The sequence below is a fragment of the Malus domestica genome, chromosome 08, assembly GCF_042453785.1.
Source record: "Malus domestica chromosome 08, GDT2T_hap1".
In the NCBI taxonomy this organism is placed as follows: Eukaryota; Viridiplantae; Streptophyta; class Magnoliopsida; order Rosales; family Rosaceae; genus Malus; species Malus domestica.
This window is the reverse complement of record NC_091668.1, coordinates 6,964,425-6,984,583: the sequence shown is the minus strand read 5'-3', so window position 1 is coordinate 6,984,583 and position 20,159 is coordinate 6,964,425. Positions and strand designations below refer to the sequence as shown.

At 37.2% G+C, this 20,159-nt stretch overlaps 4 protein-coding genes across 5 annotated transcripts; 3 read left to right on the top strand and 1 right to left on the bottom strand.

Moving 5' to 3' along the window:
- Positions 1-669: 669 nt before the first annotated feature.
- On the top strand, positions 670-4,368 carry LOC103441074 (E3 ubiquitin-protein ligase APD2-like). Of its 2 annotated transcripts, none has more exons than XM_008379768.4 (8): positions 670-922; positions 1,017-1,243; positions 1,378-1,474; positions 2,828-2,905; positions 3,036-3,256; positions 3,331-3,400; positions 3,506-3,806; positions 3,906-4,368. In XM_008379768.4, the coding sequence occupies exons 1-8, from the start codon at positions 820-822 to the stop codon at positions 3,982-3,984; spliced, it is 1,176 nt and encodes a 391-aa protein (XP_008377990.3). In that variant the 5' UTR covers positions 670-819; the 3' UTR covers positions 3,985-4,368. The 2 variants fall into 2 exon arrangements, with proteins under 2 accessions (XP_008377990.3, XP_070682154.1); XM_070826053.1 differs by having other exon boundaries at positions 670-926.
- Positions 4,369-5,294: 926 nt separating this feature from the next.
- Positions 5,295-10,811, top strand: LOC103441243 (cytochrome P450 81Q32-like). The gene is made up of 2 exons (XM_070826227.1): positions 5,295-6,194; positions 10,191-10,811. The coding sequence occupies exons 1-2, from the start codon at positions 5,295-5,297 to the stop codon at positions 10,809-10,811; spliced, it is 1,521 nt and encodes a 506-aa protein (XP_070682328.1).
- Positions 10,812-11,757: 946 nt separating this feature from the next.
- On the bottom strand, positions 11,758-12,210 carry LOC103441242 (uncharacterized). The gene has a single exon (XM_008379943.1). It carries the CDS (start codon positions 12,208-12,210, stop codon positions 11,758-11,760), a length of 453 nt encoding a protein of 150 aa, XP_008378165.1.
- A 1,946-nt stretch (positions 12,211-14,156) lies between these two features.
- On the top strand, positions 14,157-17,888 carry LOC103441073 (metal transporter Nramp2-like). Its single transcript, XM_008379766.4, has 4 exons — positions 14,157-15,380; positions 15,957-16,093; positions 16,189-16,841; positions 17,162-17,888. The coding sequence occupies exons 1-4, from the start codon at positions 14,785-14,787 to the stop codon at positions 17,381-17,383; spliced, it is 1,608 nt and encodes a 535-aa protein (XP_008377988.3). The 5' UTR covers positions 14,157-14,784; the 3' UTR covers positions 17,384-17,888.
- Positions 17,889-20,159: the final 2,271 nt, after the last annotated feature.

Here is a 20,159-nt window from a genome sequence, read left to right as displayed (position 1 = left end):
AGTTGCTAACAGCTTAGGCCCCTCAAACGGGCTGGCTGGCTGGCTTAAAATGCCCAGCCTGATGGGTCCCCTTTTCTTTTGGCATAGACCTCTATTGGAGATTTTTTTGCTCATTTCACTATATAACATAGCCCATAGCCCTATGACTTGATCCATTGGAGATAGCCTTAGGCTTGATCCCGAGACCTCAATGCCCAAGCCTAAACCAAGACCTGGTGCTCGAGAACTAGTCGCTTGAGACACTAGCGCCCAAACCCGAACATGAGACCTCGGTGCTCTGACCCAAAACCAAGTCATAACCTAGAGATCTTGGATACTTAATGCTCATTATCAAACATGCTCAAGATTGCAATAAATGATACACGGCTACACCACTTTTATAAAAGAAATTAATCGACCAAACCATTTGGTTATATAAGTATTTCCATATTATATAATGCATCAATTTAGATAAATTTAATGTAATTAACCTACAGTTTGTCGAACAAAAAAAAAACAGAAGTGTTGACTCGAAGGTTCCTATACAAAAGTGTTGACTTGAAGGTTACAACTAAACAAGTACAAGGTTATCCCAAACCGAAATTAACTAACACCTAACATTCAAAAAAACTTGCCATTCAAATTTTGCGCCAACCACTTTAAAAACGGTTAGTTGAGCTATGGACGAACGGGAACCAACGAAACTACCAAACGCAAAACTACTAGTCTTCTTCCCCCAATGGTTTCTCTCCTCCCTCCACCAGAACAACAATTTCCTCTCACACCTCCCACTTTCTCTCTCTACCTCTTTCTGCAACCTCCCCATCCTTATTCGCAGCCATGTACCGTCCGGTGTGGGCCCACCCTACGCCTCCGGCAGGCTCTCAGAGGTGGCAGGAGACTTGGGCTCGCCTCCTCACTCCTCTGACCCTCTGGATATGTGGCATGTACACATAAATTGTTTCATTTTCAATACCAATTTTCCTTCCACTGACCCTTCCATCTCAACAAAGCATTTCACTTGTTTTTTTTGGCAGTTTCGGTGAGTCTCCGATACGGGTACTATGGCGACCGCCGGATGGAGCTCGGGTCGAGCTCTTCGCGATTGATGAAGGCTAGTGCTGTGTTTGTCAAACATGTTGAAGTGAGAGATGTTGACAGGAAAGGGGTTTCTCTCTATGCTTTTTCTGAAGAGCCTAAATTGAACTACCAAACAAATTGGAGTGTGCACAATTACTTGATCATTCGATCGTATAATGGCAAGGTAGGAACTGAAAATTTACATTTTAAAATTAAATTAAATTGTTTACTTATGGTTTTGGACTTTTTCCCACATTATGCATTTGCCCTCCAAATTATTGATTTGGATTTCCAGAGGGGTTGAAATTTTCTTTTCAGGGATTTTCCTTCTGGTTAAACAAGGGTTCAAGTTTGTCCATGAGATTGGAAGCTCATGCTACTACCTTAAATCAACTACAAGTTGCTATGCTTAAAGGTTAGTTCCAATTTGAAATCTGTTTTCTCGACCAATTTTGTTAAGAGATATTTTGGATGCGGTCCCTAATCCTTAATATTCTCTTATTAAAACCTTAATAGTATTCAAAGTTTGATCAAGGTCCCTTGACTTTGTACACCTCATTATATTACTATTAATATTTTATGAGATTTATAATCCTTAATATTTTATGACTTTGTATACCTCATTATATTACTATTAATATTTATATTTTTATAGTTTTGATATTTTATGAGATTTATAATCCTATAATTTAAAATCCCTCATTATAATACTATTAAAAACTGTTACAATAAAAAAATTCAAACATTTTGATTGAATAAATGGATAAAAGCTATGTAAAAATAAGAATACTAAATGGCAAAAGAATGTATCCATAGTGTTAAAAAAAAAATTGGTACATTTCACATATAACAAAGTGGTACATTAATAAAGAAGAATGGGTACATTAGAAATAAATTAGGGTACAAATAAAAGATTAAAAATTATGAATACAATGAATTTTTAAAAATATAGGCGCTAAAAGAAATTAATACATGGGTACAAAATAAAACTAAAAAGAAAATACTAAAAATTAAAAAAAAAATGTTGCAAATTAAAAGTGGGTACAAACTAAAAATATAAATATATGATACAAAGTTTAGGTATAAAACATAAATATATCATATGTAATTTTTATATCATTGATTAAATATACAATGTCATGTGACGGTATACACATGGGTACAAACACAAATATAACTTTAAAAAATATGGGCACAAAAAGAAACTAATATATGGGTACAAATTAAAAATGAAAATAAAGTTGGTACAAATTAAAAAATATTTGCAAAATAAAAATTGGTACAAACTAAAAATAAAAATATATGATAAAAAAATTTAGCCATAAATATAAATATACTAATTGTAACATTTTTAACATTAAAGGAATATATTTAAAAATAAAAATATTTTATTATTCAAATAATTAATGATGTTATTAATACCCAAGGACCTTGATAAAAAATTGAAAATGAATAGGATTTTGATCAATAGAGTAACAAAAGAAGAATGTGAACCTAATTTTTCCTTTTGTTAATCAAATTTGTTCACCAACTAACACACGTTCATGTTTTTATAAGCAAATAAAGTTCATGATGGACCCAATTTATTTATTTATTTATTTTCAGTTACATAGTGAACTTTGAATAAATTGAAAAACTGTCATGTCATTTAATGAACAAATTCAACGGAAACTGTCACGCATTTCACAAAAAAATATCGTCTTTGTTGTTTGCATCTTATTTAGGTTTTGAACTCATCTTAAAACAAATGTAACGCACGTTATGACAGGGGAACAAAATATCGAAATATTGCAGCCGGAACAAACAAGTTCTCAGGACAGCCTCGCCTTCAATGAACCCAAAATCGGTAACCGATTCTCCGTTTTCGAAACTATTATTCCACAATTAGATTGCAGAAAAAAGAAGTGTTCTTAGGCCTAAAAAAATGATCACGAAGTTTATTTGCAAAATGATCATCATAAGGGTTTTTTGTTCAGGTAAAGAAGCCGAGTACAATATTGAGGAAGATGACAAGTATTACCTTGAATTCATAAGCACAAATCCTAATAGCGTAATTGTATCAGTGAATGTAAGCGTTTCATCAACGATGTATGATGTTACGAAAGCTAAGGACGTCTGTTCAACAATGAAGGGGTCCTGCCGGCTCAGCCTTGTATTCCCCAATACTCACTATGTCATACTAACCACACCTAACAATGTAAGGCCTGATTTCATAAATTGTCTCAAATTGTTACTAATTTTGTGCCAACATAAACAATGAAGTCATTGCAGGGAGATCTTGGTGACTGGTACATCGAGCTTTCGTTCGTGGCTCGTGTGGTAACCTACATTGCGATTTTAGGTACGAAATTAGAAACAGACCTCAGCTCTGTTGATCTTTCAGTATCTTTTATCAGTAATCTTGTAATTGTATCAATTATTGGTCTCATTTATGTCCAACTTCCAGGATTTATTATGGTGGTTGTTTTTCTGATATTGAAATACCTTGGAGCCTGTGACGGTGATGATAGAACTTTAGTTGAAATAGCAGTGGAAGAAGTTAATGAGACTTACCCTATAGTGCCACAGAAGACGCTTCTTCGACAGACATACGGGACAAATGAAGAAGATGAAGATTCAGGAGCTTCTAGTAGCTCCTCGGAGGAATTATATGATGAGAAATTATGCGTAATTTGTTACGATGAGCAGCGCAATTCCTTCTTCGTTCCTTGTGGTCACTGTGCCACCTGCTATGACTGTGCTCAAAGGTACATATACCGCTATAGATACACCGCTCACTTTCATGTTCTTCTTTCACACATGCAATGTTTTTGTTTTCGAGAATTTTACCGAAATGCATCTTGCAGGATCATGGATGGGGAGAATAAGGTGTGTCCAATATGTAGAAGGCTCATCCACAAAGTGAGAAAATTGTTCAATCCCTGAAGCAAAGGTCCTGCTTGGGAGATTTTGCGATTTAGTGTGATTGAGAGGATTTTATTTTTTGGGTGTGGAAAGTGAAGAGTTGTATACGTGCAGAATGAGTGCAATTAAACTCTAACTTGTGCCCATAACCACTGCCTAATTTTTCAATATACCACACAAAAAAATTCTTTTTCGAATCAAACTGCGCGGAAGAGAGCGATTCGGGTGTGGTTTATTCATCAGCAAACACTGGAGCATGGAGAAAAAGCTGTTATGTGAACTCTCTAATGGAGATTGCCTCATGTTTTTGAAAAATTTAATCATTTGCAGAGTTGTATACAATTCTTCTGTCTTCCTTGAGAAGAAAAGAAAATAAAACAAAAAGGGTGCACGAATGAAGATTAATTCTAGTTTCTATGAGGAATGTCTAGGCGTCACGTGTTTGATATCTGTTTGGATGTAAAATTGGTGTACGGTACTGGAACATTGCCGCCACGTGATATAATGAAATCACTACAAGTGGATGATGGGTTTATGCTTTAGGTTAGTATAGTATGATCAAACAACATATTATAACATCAAATGATTAGTGAAAGATCCCTAATTATACTTGGAGTCCTTAACTTTACAAAATTGTCGGATTGTACCAAGCTTCTACTACTTGGGATTTTCAGCATCTCCATATGTATGTTATATGGATTGGCTACAAATTAGAATCTCAAGCGGCTGTCCTAGTTGGATAGCATCACCATTTGTACATTTCCCCTTTGTTTATTACCAATTAAAAAACCCACACTGATTAGTACCAGATTATATGATCTTATATAAATTCTTATTATGCAACAAATCAACAACAACAATCAAGCCTATTTCCGCTTAGTGGAGTCAGTTGTATGAATCCTATAAGATCATTGCGCAAAGTCTTTTGTTAGCTTCAAGTACTTCATAACTTTTCTTAAATCTCTTTCCAATTCTTACTAGATCTTCCTCAACCCTTTTTGACCTGAGCCTCCGGCTCATAGTCGCATCTTCTAACTGGAGCATCTACAGGTCACTACCTTAACCGTTTTTCTCTCATTTATCTTCAATTGAAGTCATTCCCACTTTACCTTGGATATTCTCGTTCTTAATCATATCCTTTCTCATGTGCCCCCACATCCAGTGAAGCATTCTCATTTCCACTTCACTCACTTTTATTATGCAAACGACATATTTAAAACTTATCTAAATGCGATACAAAAAATACAAACTTAGGTAATGTAACTATGCCCACGTCTGCTGATCTTATATAAATTAAGTACATTAGTGTTGCAGACATATTCAACATACCAATGGAAACCTCATTCTACCACTACATTTTGCTCTTCACCATTTTCCTTTTCTTCAAAAACTATTTGCAGAAATATAACAAAAGACTCCCACCAAGCCCTGGTTTCTCTTTGCCCATCATAGGCCATCTCCACCTCATCAAGAAACCCCTCCACAGAACACTTGCCAAACTATCCGAAAAATACGGTCCCGTTTTGTACATCCAATTCGGATCGCGCCCCGTCATTGTTGTGTCCTCTCCCTCCGCTGCCGAGGAATGCTTCACCAAAAACGACGTCGCTTTTGCCAACCGTCCCGGGCTGCTAGCTGGAAAACACCTTGGATACAACTACACCACCCTTGTTTGGGCCTCTTACGGCACTCATTGGCGCAACATGAGACGCATAGCTTCGATTGAACTGTTGTCATCTCACCGCCTTCAGATGTTTTATGGCATCCGTGTGGAAGAAGTCAGGTCACTGCTTAGCCGGCTTTTTCGAGGTTCCAAACCCGGTGAGTTTCAGATTTTAGACATGAAGTCGACGTTTTTTGAGCTGACTCTAAATGTTTTGATGAGGATGATTGCTGGAAAGCGGTATTATGGGGAACAAACAGAGAAATTGGAGGAAGCTCAGTTGTTCAAAGAGATTGTCATAGAGACATTCGAGTTGAGTGGGGCTACTAATATCGGGGATTTCATGCCGGTTCTGAAGCATTTGGGAGTAACAGGGCTTGAGAAGAAGTTGGTGTTATTGCAGAAGAAGAGGGATAAGTTCATGCAAAATTTGATTGAAGAACATAGAAAATTGCAGAGGGGCTCTGTTCCTGAACAGAGGAGCAAGTCCATGGTGGATGTCTTGCTTGATCTGAAAGAAACTGAACCTGAGTATTATAGCGATGAAATCATAAGAGGCATGATACAAGTAAGCTTTCTCAACCAAATTATACGAATTACTCCAATAAAAAACCATCAAAAAAAAAAAAAAAAAAAAACCGTTTCTGGCCTCAATAGTTTTCACAAAGTTTCGCTTTTGTCCCAGCAATTTGATTGCATCAAAACAAATTTATTCCCTGCAGTTCGTAAATTGTTTCAATGCAGAGGATGTTGGAGCAATATTAGAAAATATGAAAATAACACAAGCATTCTAATAATAATAATCACATAGAAATTCACAACATCAATTATGTATGAGACTAATATAAACAATTAGAGATAAAAGTTAGAAAAACTGACAAACTTGGAGATTGAGGCTTGCATAAATGCAATGCCTTAAAGATAGAATTTCGCCCCTACTCTTGTGCTTGTAGTTCGATAGGCGTTCATCTCCCAGGATTCAACAATCTATAATCCGAAGTCAAAGCACTTCAATCTTCGGACTCTAGCGAACTTCATATATTCTGTACTCTCAAGACACGACTCGTATTTCTACTAAGACATTGGAAAAAACTCTTCTCTTCATTTTTATTAGACAGGTGGGATGCTTGAGTTTATATATAACTCAAGCCACCCTTTTTGAAACAATATGACTGTTGTCTAAAGTTTCAACGAACATATACAACTTATGAATTTGAATTCAACTATGACACATGACTCTTATTTTCCATTCATACAAAAATTAAATATTATAATATTAATTATAATATATAATTTATAATTTCCAACAATCCCCCACATGAATGAAAAATTAGGAAGAAATTGAGAGTACAGGCGGACAAGAGATGCATCGGGAGAGGTGTCTTTTGGACTTGAACCTACCCTAGTGAATACTTATCGGATTTACTTGGTGACGCAATGAATATAGAATCTTGAACTGTTCACGCAGTAGTAAACCGAGACAATAAGCAACACACATCACTAATCCTAATATATTCCGGTTCATACGGTTGTGTTCATTTTGGTCCTGAACAAATCCCAGATTCATGAGAGCTTTAGAAAATTTAGCAATCTCATACTCATAGAAGCGACTCACTTCTACTCTCACATAGGTGACCACTGATTAAGAATACTCTGCAATATTCCTCTTATTTATAAGATATCATTGTCATTAAGTATAAATATACATCCTAAAACGTCTGCAGACAACACACTTCTTCCATCATAGGAATGAGGTATATAGTGTGTTAACTTCTTTGAATCATGCCCAACCAGTTTGCCTATTGAACTTAGACCATGGGATCTTCAATCAACTAAGTTAGGTTTCTGCCCGGCTGATTCATTAATTATGTTGGCTTTAGCCTCATTCCCCTCGATGATCAACTTGCTCTCTAGTCTAACCTTTAATAATTGGATCCACTACTAGGTTGACTATTTTTAATGGTGTGCATAATCCATCTTATGAAATTTTATTTCATACGAGAGTAGTTGTTTGATATTGTTTGAAATGTCAAGTCCTCAAAATTATATTAGGACTCAATTACTAAGTAATTTGCTAACACTAAGTACTTGGGTAAACTCCCCCACATTTAAGGTATTTGAAAGAAGGTCTCTAACCTCTTCACACCTTAAAACTCATTCATAATAAGAGAATATTATCTCTCTTATATGCAAATTACTCCTTCTAATTTGTTCTTTGCCTTATTCGCAAACCATCATAATACATGCATAAGATTATCCCCTACAACATTTTGAAGCCAATATGCTTCCTATCCGGATTGTAATGTACTTTCATTTGAGGATTTCTTTATTTAAACGCATGTATTTCCACCTATGAACTTTGCCTTCACATTGTCAAAGATTCAATTAGTTAGTATTATTGAATTCATCTATTACATATGGATGCTCTTAACTATGAATAACACAACCCAATGGCTATGTACATTCGATTTATATGCTTACTGAATAAGCATCATCTTGTCTAATTCAATTATGTATGCTTACTCAATAAGCATCAATTTCAGTGCCTCGTCATTCCTTTTACCAAGACCCCCACACTTTCAGTGTATAATTCTTTGCAAAGGAATTGGCTTTGGTTTTATCCATGACTACCATGGCTTATGAGCAAAACTCTTTTTTTTTTATAGTTGCCTTTACACGTTACTCCTCTTTCAGGAAGTACACATAATTCTCCATAGTACAACACTTGATATACACTGGAGAAATACAAATCTGCAATTATAATATGACAAACGATAATAAATGCATTTAAAAGCAAACATGGATTTTATGAATACACACATAAATCTGATAAATTTATGCATATTACTAATGCATTTCTTTATTAACCAATAAACATTTGGTATGCACCTATCTGAAATTGGCAGTTTGGTCACTCACCCAAGATCCGTCATAATTTTTCCCTCTGAAAAGATTTTAGAAGTATAATCTTCTAAATATTCCCATCATGCTCAAGTTCCAATCCAAAATTGGATTGGCATCATATCATTCATTATATACATATCTTCTAATAGCCATGTATGTATGCATTCGAAACATTTCAAATCCCTTTGATCAGTCTTGAAGGAAAATTTTGGTTTCATAAAATTATCTTCAAATCTGACAATAATGAAACCCATGCGAAAATCAAAATCTTCGATCATCTGTATCATGCATATCTAGTCCCTGTAGGAATGAGTTGAAAGTTTATGATACTGACATTTTGCTCGGTAACCGCCAACCAAACTGATCAATCAAGGCATCTGTTGAGAAAAGTCATTGGGGATGCCCAAATATCCACTAACCTACTCACAAACCATCTGACCCTTCCAGTCAACCAACATGACTTTCTATTGCAATGTGGCAATGCCCATACAAATTTTCGTCCAGGAAGTTCATCTATTCGACTTACGATTGTATGCATTTTCTGATACATGTCTAAATCAGAAACGAACGAGAGTAAACTCACAGTATAATGCCAAGAAACATTCAATTCTTGGCTTCACATCAAATACGACACCATATGTTGTCCAACACTTTTAAAGCCACAACTTTAAACTCTCAATATGAGAATCGCCAACATTCATATTTCCAATTGTTCCATAGAGATAAAAAACTTCTATCTTTAGATTGTTGGAGCAATATTAGAAAATATGAAAATAACACAAGCATTCTAATAATAATAATCACATAGAAATTCACAACATCAATTATGTATGAGACTAATATAAACAATTAGAGATAAAGTTAGAAAAACTGACAAACTTGGAGATTGAGGCTTGCATAAATGTAATGTCCTAAAGATAGAATTTCGCCCATACTCTTGTGCTTGTAGTTCGATAGGCGTCCATCTCCCAGGATTCAACAATCTATAATCCGAAGTCAAAGCACTTCAATTTTCGGACTCTAGCGAACTTCATATATTCTGTACTCTCAAGACACGACTCGAATTTCTACTAAGACATTGGAAAAAACTCTTCTCTTCATTTTTATTAGACAGGTGGGATGCTTGAGTTTATATATAACTCAAGCCACCCTTTTTGAAACAATATGACTTTTGTCTAAAGTTTCAACGAACAGATACAACTTATGAATTTGAATTCAACTATGACACATGACTCTTATTTTCCATTCATACAAAAATTAAATATTATAATATTAATTATAATATATAATTTATAATTTCCAACAGAGGATATCAGTCAACTTCTGTTTACCAAATACATGGATGAAAGAGAAACTATGTGAAAGCTAAAGACATTAAAAACGTGTGTTTGGTAGATTGTTCCAGTACAAGAACATCCGTCAGCTTCTCCGTTATTTCTTGTACAAAATCCATCAAACCTAGCCTCCTATGTGCCATGTGCCATGAATACAGAGTTCTCATAGACATTCACAAAAGATGATGGATGTCCTTGGACTGGAAGAATTTGCAAACTACACATCAAATTCGACACAATTGAAAATATAGGGATGAAAGTAGAACTTTGTGAAAACAACATGACAATGCTTGGTTTTAATCGTTTAAGGCCTTTTGCACACATAGGTGATGCTATCAGCAGGGACAGAAACCTCAGCTGGAACAACGGAATGGGCTCTGTCACTCTTGCTCAACAACCCTGAAACCCTAGCCAAAGCCCGAACTGAAATCGACATCCAAATCGGAGAAAGCAGGCTGATTGAGGAGTCAGACTTTCCCAAGCTTCCCTACCTCCAGGGCATCATCAACGAGACCCTGCGGATGTACCCAGCAGACCCATTGTTGGTGCCCCACGAATCATCGGAGGAGTGCGCTGTGGGAGGGTTCCGTGTTCCACGTGGCGCAATGCTGTTGGTGAACACGTGGGCTATACAGAACAATCCCAAGCTGTGGGCACAGCCTAGGCAATTTAAGCCCGAGAGGTTTTTGAACGGTGGGGAAAGAGATGGTTTTGTGTTGTTGCCATTCGGGACCGGGAGGAGGGGGTGTCCTGGGGAAGGACTAGCAATAAGGATGGTTGGGCTGGCATTAGGGTCTTTGCTTCAGTGTTTTGAGTGGGAGAGAAGTGGTGAGGAAATGGTGGACATGAGTGAAGGGACTGGCCTCACCATGCCTAAAGCTCACCCTTTACTTGCAAAGTGTAGGCCACGCCCAACAAAGTTTGCCCTGCTATCTCAACTTCAATAAGAGTACCCACCCTCCTCATCTATTCACCGACTAAGAGCATCTCCAAGAGTCTCTTTAAAACCTCTCGAGTCTCGGCTAGCTATTTTAATAACACGGCCGGTTAATCAAATGTTGCTCCAAGAGACAGATAAAGATCATTCATTCATTTTGTAAGATTGCATGTTTAGAAGGGTGGTGGTGTGGTAGGTCAATCTGATCTGATAGAGGGTGCGGTGAGTAGAAGGCGCTGATAGTGTGGTTGCAGGTTGGGCTTAGGCACAAATAGGGATGGTGCGGAGCTGGTGACTTTCCCCGTGTTTCATAGCTTTATGGAGGAGGAGAATAAGGTGTGTCCAATATGTACAGTGCTGATACACAGAGTGGGAAAAATTGTTCTACTCCTGAAGCAAAGGTGTTGATTGGTGAAATTTTTTTTATCAGTGTGATTGACAAGATTTTATTTTTCGGATGTGGAAAGAGAATAGTTGTATCCGTAGAGAATGAGTGCCATTAAACTCTAGTTTGTGCCCAAATCCACTGCATAACTGTTCAATAGGCCACACAAAATTTTCTTTTAAGATCAAGCTGTGCGGAAGAGAGCGATTTGGGTGTGGTTTGTATATCAGCAAACACTAGTGAACTCCAATGGAGATTGCTCATGTTCTTGAAAAATGATCATTTGAAGAGTTGTGTATAAATTCTTCTGTCTTATTTCTTATAACCATCTCGTGCTTGCTATATGATTGAAAATTGTTGTATGATCCTGAAACATTGTCGTGACGTCGTATAATCAAATAACTGGTCATAATATGTGTGCGTGATGTACGGATTATTAGAACATAAAATTAAGAGATACAATTCACTGTTTTCTTTTAAAATCTTAATTGAATACAATCGCTAATTAAGAACCACGTAACTAACCACATGAACTGAATTGAGAGACAAACAAAAAACAATTCTGAATCTTTCAATCCCAATTTACGTCTGTAACGAGTTGATTAAAGAAGCCTCTCCTTAATTTTTTGAAGTAGACCAATTTTCTGTAGTTCAGCCAGTTCATCTCGATCACGACAGCCTCGTAAAACATCACAACCGGATGATGCCTGTCCATGATTTGAAACGTATACTTGATGCCCCCCGGGGCAACTATCTGGATCTTCATCCTCGTTAAATGTCCGGACACAGACTTCTTTGTCTGCTCCTCCTCCCCGTCGAATTGTTTGTTGTACTCCGCCACCGCGAATTCCGCCATCTTTTCCACGTGGGGATCGGACCTTCTCGGCAGCAGACACCCATCGCCCAGTTGGTAATCGTAACGGTTTCGGGGTCGATTCAGAACAAAGAGGAGGCCAACTAGCGTGACGACGGCAATCAGTGTGAGTGCGACGACGAACACCCTCTCACCGTGACGACGGATCATGGTAACTTCGGCAATGCAGGCATCGATCTGAATTGAAGAGGGAGACTGAGAGAGAGAGAGAGAGAGAGATTGGCTGGGTTTTGAACATTTCTTAATATTTACAAGTAATTCTAGGAAATATTATTCCCGGTATTTCACTCGGAAACCGTTTGATTTCTTGATCTTACCCAATCACTGTTGATTTTTTCAAACTTGCCCAGTACTTTGAGACGGTTGGATGCAACGGATTGGCTTGGACATAACTAATATTAAAGATTGACTTGGATTGCCTTGGCCATCACCATTTCAATGTTTATATTATAAAATGCATTCTCAAATCATAAAAATAAAATTCTATTTGTCGCTTTTGTTTTTCAAAACAGTCCTTCAAAAATTGTTATGTAAAACGTTATGAGACCGCCCTTAGACTATCTTCAACCCTTGTGCTAAAAGTCAAATTTTTTAGCCCGAAAAATTTAGCTTTTAGCTCAGAAACATCTTTTATGCTACAACTCTTCTGCCCTAAAATTTTAGCCCGAAATTATTAAAGAATAAACTTAGGCTAATTTTTTTCTTAAATCAATTTTTTTTTAAATAAATAAGTAGATTATTGTAAATTAATTTTATGAACATTTTAATCTAAAAAAGTTTAAATTCCGATAAACATTTCGCATTTAGCCCAGGGGAAAGCTGGGGGTATTTGGCCCAGAAATAGCATTTGACATTTAGCCTAAAATTTTAACATGGGTTGGAGAATGTTTGGGGGGGTAATTTGGGAGGGTAATTTGGCTTTTAGCCTAGGGTTGGAGATGGTCTTATATGGTATAATCTGGAAACAAAGATTATATCATTATACAAGTGGAATGCCCTGAATCCACAATAAAAAAATTTCTTTGCTGTGAGTTCATTTGTACCGGTTATTTAAAGCATAAGTTGAAAACCCATCGATGGGAAGGAGAGCCACTTTCACTTTGTGTTCAGCAACTGGTGGATTACGGCATGATCTTGGAACTAGGATCATAGAAGACAACCACGATTATGTCGTAACCATTGCTTTATGATGCAATGTCATAATCGCTTGGGATCGGCCCCTCGGACAAGGATTGTCTGCTCTCCTTGTTCCCGTGCCTTCTATGCCCTCTTGTTTGTGTGGTCACGGTTAAGCCACGTCAACATTTTATATTACTATTCATTTTTATTTTATTATCTCTATAAAAAAAATATAAAATTTTGACGTGGTTTAACCATGACTATACAAAACAGGAGGACACGAGAACAATGGGGCAGACAATCTTTGTCCTTTCAATACATTATGAAAACAACACAAAAGAAGCATATCCTATAACTTTATACTATTAATTGTGGTTGGTTCTGGGTGTGAGATTCCATAAACTCCATCATCTTACATCAATCACAGTGTGATTGCTCTTTTTTTTTTTGTTGACCACGGACCATAAGTTCAAAAGAAAGAAAAATGATTACATAAGAACATCACGAGATCATCAGACTCCAATTATATATATAACTATCAATCGACGATAAAAAGAAAGAACTTGTTAAAAAAATACTAAACTCAAACTGCATGATAAATCCGAACAAATTTATTCATCCATAACTAAATTCTTTTGATGACAAATACGAGTTTCAAATTGCTTCTTTGATATGGCCGTACCTCAAATTGATAGAAAAATACTCTGTGGCAATTGGCATAAAGCACATTTCTTGCATCTCAATACAATCCAATCAAATCCAACAGTGGATTGCATTATGTGCGCCAAATGGCATGCATTTTCACCCATAAACCAAAAGAACGGTGCTCAATTCGGCTCACCATATCATTCCTATTTAGACTTTGGAATACTTCCATTATTCTTCAAACAATGTTCAATCTTAAATGATAGCATACAAAATTTGATGAAACACATTCCAAATTTATATTCTACCTAAATAGATAGGTGTCATTCTTAGAGTTGTTTGGATGAGAGAACTCTAAGTTCTACAAGAGTGAGAGTTTTGAGTAAGGAAATAACAAATATGTCCCTGTTGCAGGTCGCTATCTCTACTCTCACTACACCTTCTAAAGTGATCACCACCCCTACCCCCAACTTTCATCCCAATATCACTACTTCTACCACAGTTAAAACAATTTATCGACCAATATCACTCATTTATATAATAATGTCTTTCATCAGAAGCTCTAAACTTCGTATTCAAAATTCATCAATGTAAACTTTGTCATCCATGTATAGCAAAAAAAACTAAAATTAACGTGATCTATGTTCCTTATTCCATGAGGTGCCAAAAAAAAAAAAAAAACTCCCATAACTACAAAGTTGCCAATATGAACACGTGTCAACCTCCTAATGGCCACAAACACAACATATTTCATCTGCAACAAACATTTTCTCTTTTCCACGTCAACAAAAAAACCGTCCATAAAATGCCAACTCCACGGTCCACAAAATCCGACCCATCTCACCGTCCGTCCGTTTAGCAGCGCGCAAATCCAACACTATCTTCAACAGTTCACCACAACTAAAAAAATAAAAACGCCGATACGGAAGCGTTTCGGTTGACGACTGACAAACAGAAACCATGAGCGCCCAATTGCGAGAAGACGACGACGAGTCGTCGAAGCTGCGAGACGACGTGGACGATGACGAAGCCAACCGCCTGCTGCAGCCGCAGTCCCTGTCGCTGTCGTCGTCGACATGGGACGACGACGAGGAGGTGGCGTTCGAGGCGCGGGAGAAGATCCTGATCGTCGACGATGCCATCGACGACGAATCCACGGCGGTCCCGCCTTTTTCGTGGAAGAAGCTGTGGCTGTTCACCGGACCGGGTTTCCTGATGAGCATAGCGTTCCTGGATCCGGGCAATTTAGAAGGGGATCTCCAGTCGGGCGCGATTGCCGGTTACTCGCTGCTATGGCTTTTAATGTGGGCCACCGCCATGGGACTGCTGGTCCAGCTGCTCTCTGCCCGGGTCGGGGTCGCGACGGGTCGGCATTTGGCGGAGCTCTGTAGGGAGGAGTATCCGAAATGGGCCGGCTTGGTGCTCTGGTTCATGGCGGAGCTGGCGTTGATTGGGGCGGATATTCAGGAAGTGATTGGGAGCGCCATTGCGATTCAGATACTGAGCCATGGGTTCTTGCCCCTCTGGGCTGGAGTTCTGATTACGGCTTTGGATTGGTTGGTATTTAGTAATTACTTTTTTTAATCTCGTTTTTAACTCTGTTTTAAGTCTTGATTTGGGATTTGTGTTATCTCTTCTTGTCAAATGCTTGTTGATTTGTTCTTGAATTTTGGTTTTCACTGCTTAATTATGTTGATTTAAGTGGATCATTAGGTGGGGTAGGGATTTTTCAGCTTGATTTTTGGTTGAATCTTTATCTTGTAGCTAATTCTCTATTGATTGAAAGGACTTATGCTATTTATTGGGACAATGAGCTGATCAAGTGGCATTGGATTGGAATTGGTTTAGATTTCAGCTGTTGACTTTAATATTCTCACCATTAAACCACAACTTTTTAATTAAAACTCAAACTTAATTGGTGATTCATGGTTTCAAAGAGTTCGATTACTTATCCGTGAAAGTTGCATATGGATAAAAAATTACTTATTGTTTCGTGTTAAAATCATGTATAAAATTGATAAGTTCATGGCTTTTTCTTATGGTGAATGGGTATGGGAGTTAGCTGCTCAACTTTGGCCGTGTAGGGATAATTCTGTTAACTAGGGTTTTGTGTTTTCTCTTTCGTGCAACAGTTTCATCTTTTTATTTCTTGAGAACTATGGGGTGAGGAAGTTGGAAGGTGTGTTTGCAGTTCTCATAGCAACTATGGGTTTATCGTTTGCCTGGATGTTTGTTGACACAAAACCGAGTGGGAAAGAACTTTTAATGGGTAAAAATTGTACCTTACTGTGCAAAGTACACGCTGGAAACTACAACACTATTGGCTGTACTGATATGTGTTGATCCACTTCCTCCTCCTTGCAGGTATTGTGGTTCCAAGACTTAGCTCGAAAACAATTCGGCAGGCAGTAGGAGTTGTGGGTTGTGTCATTATGCCACACAACGTATTCTTGCATTCTGCTTTGGTACAGTCAAGAAATATTGATCTGAACAAGAAAGGACGGGTTCAAGAGGCACTAAACTACTACTCAATTGAGTCATCAATTGCACTTTTGATCTCCTTGATGATCAATTTGTTTGTCACCACAGTTTTCGCCAAGGGATTTTATGGTACTAAACAAGCGGAAAGTATAGGACTGGTAAATGCAGGTCAGTATCTTCAGGAGAAGTATGGAGGAGGGTTTTATCCGATTCTTTATATCTGGGGTATTGGGTTGCTGGCGGCTGGACAAAGTAGCACAATAACTGGAACGTATGCTGGGCAGTTTATAATGGGAGGCTTCCTTAATCTTCGTTTGAAGAAGTGGCTGAGGGCATTGATCACGCGGAGTTTTGCAATTGTGCCAACTATAGTTGTAGCAATTATCTTTAATAGATCTGAGGCTTCGTTGGATGTTTTGAATGAATGGCTTAATGTGCTTCAGTCGATTCAGATTCCTTTTGCCCTTATACCACTTCTTACCTTGGTGTCCAAGGAGCAGGTCATGGGGGTCTTCAAGATTGGACCTGGTCTCGAGGTATGTTGTTAACGTTGTTATTCTACCATTTTTGGCATACTCTTTATAGATTTATGTGTACTGTCGTATTGTTAGTTTGGTTTGCTCTATCTATTCGGTAATCACTTGTCATGGTTGATATTGATCTTGGATTGCTTTAAAATCCACAAATTCAGCTTTCATATTTCTTTTTGACTCTAAAGAGAAAACATCTATATAGATTTTAGAATAAGCCAATCTGCCTATGGTTATCAACAGCTCATTTTGCTTGGTAAAAGAAAATTTACTTTTCGTAATCTGAAAATTGGAGAAGCATTTCATTGACAAGATCTATGTTGCAGAAAGTGGCATGGACTGTGGCGGTTTTGGTGATGGTGATCAATGGTTATCTGTTGTTGGATTTCTTCATTTCTGAAGTCAGAGGAGTGTTGTTTGCTCTTGTGGTCTGCAGTGGCACAGCTGCGTATATAACATTTATTGTATATCTTGTTTCACGGAGTGGTGCCCTCCCTCCTACTTTTTTCAGTTCACTGTTCAAGAGGTTTGCAGATTCAGGTAACTGAATCAACATCCACACGATTGCAAGGAGCACGGAACATCTTAGTTGTGTTGCGGACCAAATCAAGCCAGTTAGGTGCGAGGGTCCTCTATACTTTCAGGAGTGAAGCTCTTTCGACGTAACATTCTCTAACCTTGGTGCATTTGTAAGAGTTACATCTTTATCGTCAAAATATCCAGACTCATTAAAAATGAGTATACAAATTTAGACAACTGAACACCGTTGCATTATGGAGCTACACACAATCATCTTGTACATGTCGATAAGTGAAAACAGAAAGTATTCTTTTCTCCAGTTTAGTGGACGGACAAAGCATCGTTGCAATATTCGGGATGGATTTCTTTCCATGTAACTGATGTAACTTTCGCCTCTTTAAAATTTTGCTATCAGAACGAATTGCTTTGTTATTCTTGAGGGAACAGTTTTTTCTTGTACCATAGTGAAACCGGTAAATTCTTGTTATTCTGAGGGTATCGGTGAATACAAAATGAGGAAGTGAAGTTTGCAGATGTGTTTCGTATCGTTTTTTTTATCCGATTTTGCATACTCAATGACCTTTTTTACAGATTAATTTCCTCAGTTCAGAGTCTTCAGACAAATTTAGTCGCTGCTTGTAGACCTCAATGAATGGTTTCGAACATATAAATCACGATATGATCTTTAATTTTTTGCATAGATGATTATTACACGATGATTACGAAAATGAACTGTTCCGATTTGTGAGAGTGTGTATTACAACTTACAAGGGTGAGGCATAAGGGTCTTATTTAAGCAGACCTCTAAATCTTACTCGAGAAGATGTTAAGCTTGTAGTTCCAATGCAAGGGTGATATGATATCTCATGAATCACAGTACAAACATTTTTAACCCTTTAAGTAAAAAAGCCTGCCATCCAAGTGATGTAGTACAGGGTCAAAGAGTTTTTCCGTCAAATGATGACGTGACAGAGATGAGAGTCAAAGAAAGCTGATAAAATCGGTAAAGGAAGTCTTGAACATCAGTACAGTAACATTTTGATAATTATACGTGAAAATATTAATGCAAAAGCATGAAAATATCGTTCATTGATAATTTGGTAGCAAGAGCGAAATACTTGTCGATGTTGTTAGTTTGGGTATGACGGGGGTGCAACCGTGCTAGACTAAAAAACAAAGAGAAAAACTGTCCATCTTTTTATACTCAACGGAAACCAAGGGCTTTGGTGTGTGGTACCAATGAAGGATTGATTGAAATGAAATCGTTAACTTTTAAGCAGCAAAAGGAAGATAATGTTTTGTAGATCAATGGACCGATTGCAGGGTCTCATATTCGGTGGGAGATCCAGGAAATATTAATTGAGGGGTCAATAAGAATAGCAAGCAGTGTGTAAATTTTTTTTGGATGGAATAACATGCAACTTGGCATTTTATCGAGTTTTGGTAAGCCTGAAATCATTTGCCAAGTTATATTGCACATATCTCAACAGATACCAATAGCTTTCGAACGAATGTGTCAACTAACGTCAATAGCTTTTGAGTGAGAATACTGACACATGTCAATATATGTCGAGTGAGCCTATCAACATATGTCCATAACAACACATACAAAGCATGAGGCTAGTGGCTACCCTGCTCAATGACCATAGAGGCAATTCGTAAAGTAGTTGAAGGGTTGTTTTCAAGGTTCAAATGGCAACACCCAGCTTTTCTATGGAGGATTTCTGAACTTGTGAGGGTCATCTAACCCACCTTGCCTGAAGATGGATCTGCCCCGCTCACAATCCAATTTGACCCTTGATATGCGGACTGCATATGCCACATATCTCATAATTTGACGGGTCACTGCATTGTACAAAGCATTAAAAATAAACATAAATTAAAAAAATTTAAAAATTTAAAAATTTAAAAAATAAAATAAAATAAAATAAAAAATAAAAAAAAGAGTTGGCTTGTCTAGTCTTATCCATACTTAATAACCCAATTTTTTCTCTGAACTTTTCATTACCAACACTTGATAAGTACAATACACCATTGCATTGGAAACTAACAATACTGCACAAACCAATGTGATAATCAATAGTGGAAAGTGATTTTCACACTCTTAATTAGTCATTCACACATATTTCTTTATTTATAAATATTGAATTGAATAAATCAAACAAAATCAATGTATGACATGTCAAAAAGTATGTGTTTAACATTTCCTATCAATAAATACAGAGATACTCGAAGTTTTTCTTTCTTTAAATTTCATTCGATTTTTTCATATGATGTGGGACCTATAAAATATAAAAAAATTGATGTAGAATCCATTCCATGCATGCAGCAGAGTTCAGATAAAAATTGATGTCTCTCTTGGAATTAGTCGTCAACTGCTGAAGTGCAAAGGCAAAGTACAACATGCAATAAACTCTATTGAATTAAATTGCATCGATCTCTCCCAACGTACAAGATTCACTGCCATACCTTCTCTTTTTCACTGGGGATTCACAAGTGTACCCCAGAAGGTGATTGTTCATCCCTCATTATTCTCATGTCTCGCAAGCTAAAGAAAATAAGAAGCATGGATGGAGACCACCATAGTTTGGCACCCAAATTACCCAAGGGAAAGGCCCGCATAAGGGTTGGCTGGGCAACAGTTCGAGAGTCCCACACTGAGGATTTTTATCATTATATTTTGGTTTTTTTATTTTAAAACAAAAATCTATCCGTTAAAATATCCAGAGAATCTCATTCTCTGGAGTCTTAAATATCTTAAAAAACCACATCTTTATTTATTTCTATGTGTAAGCCATTCTTTAT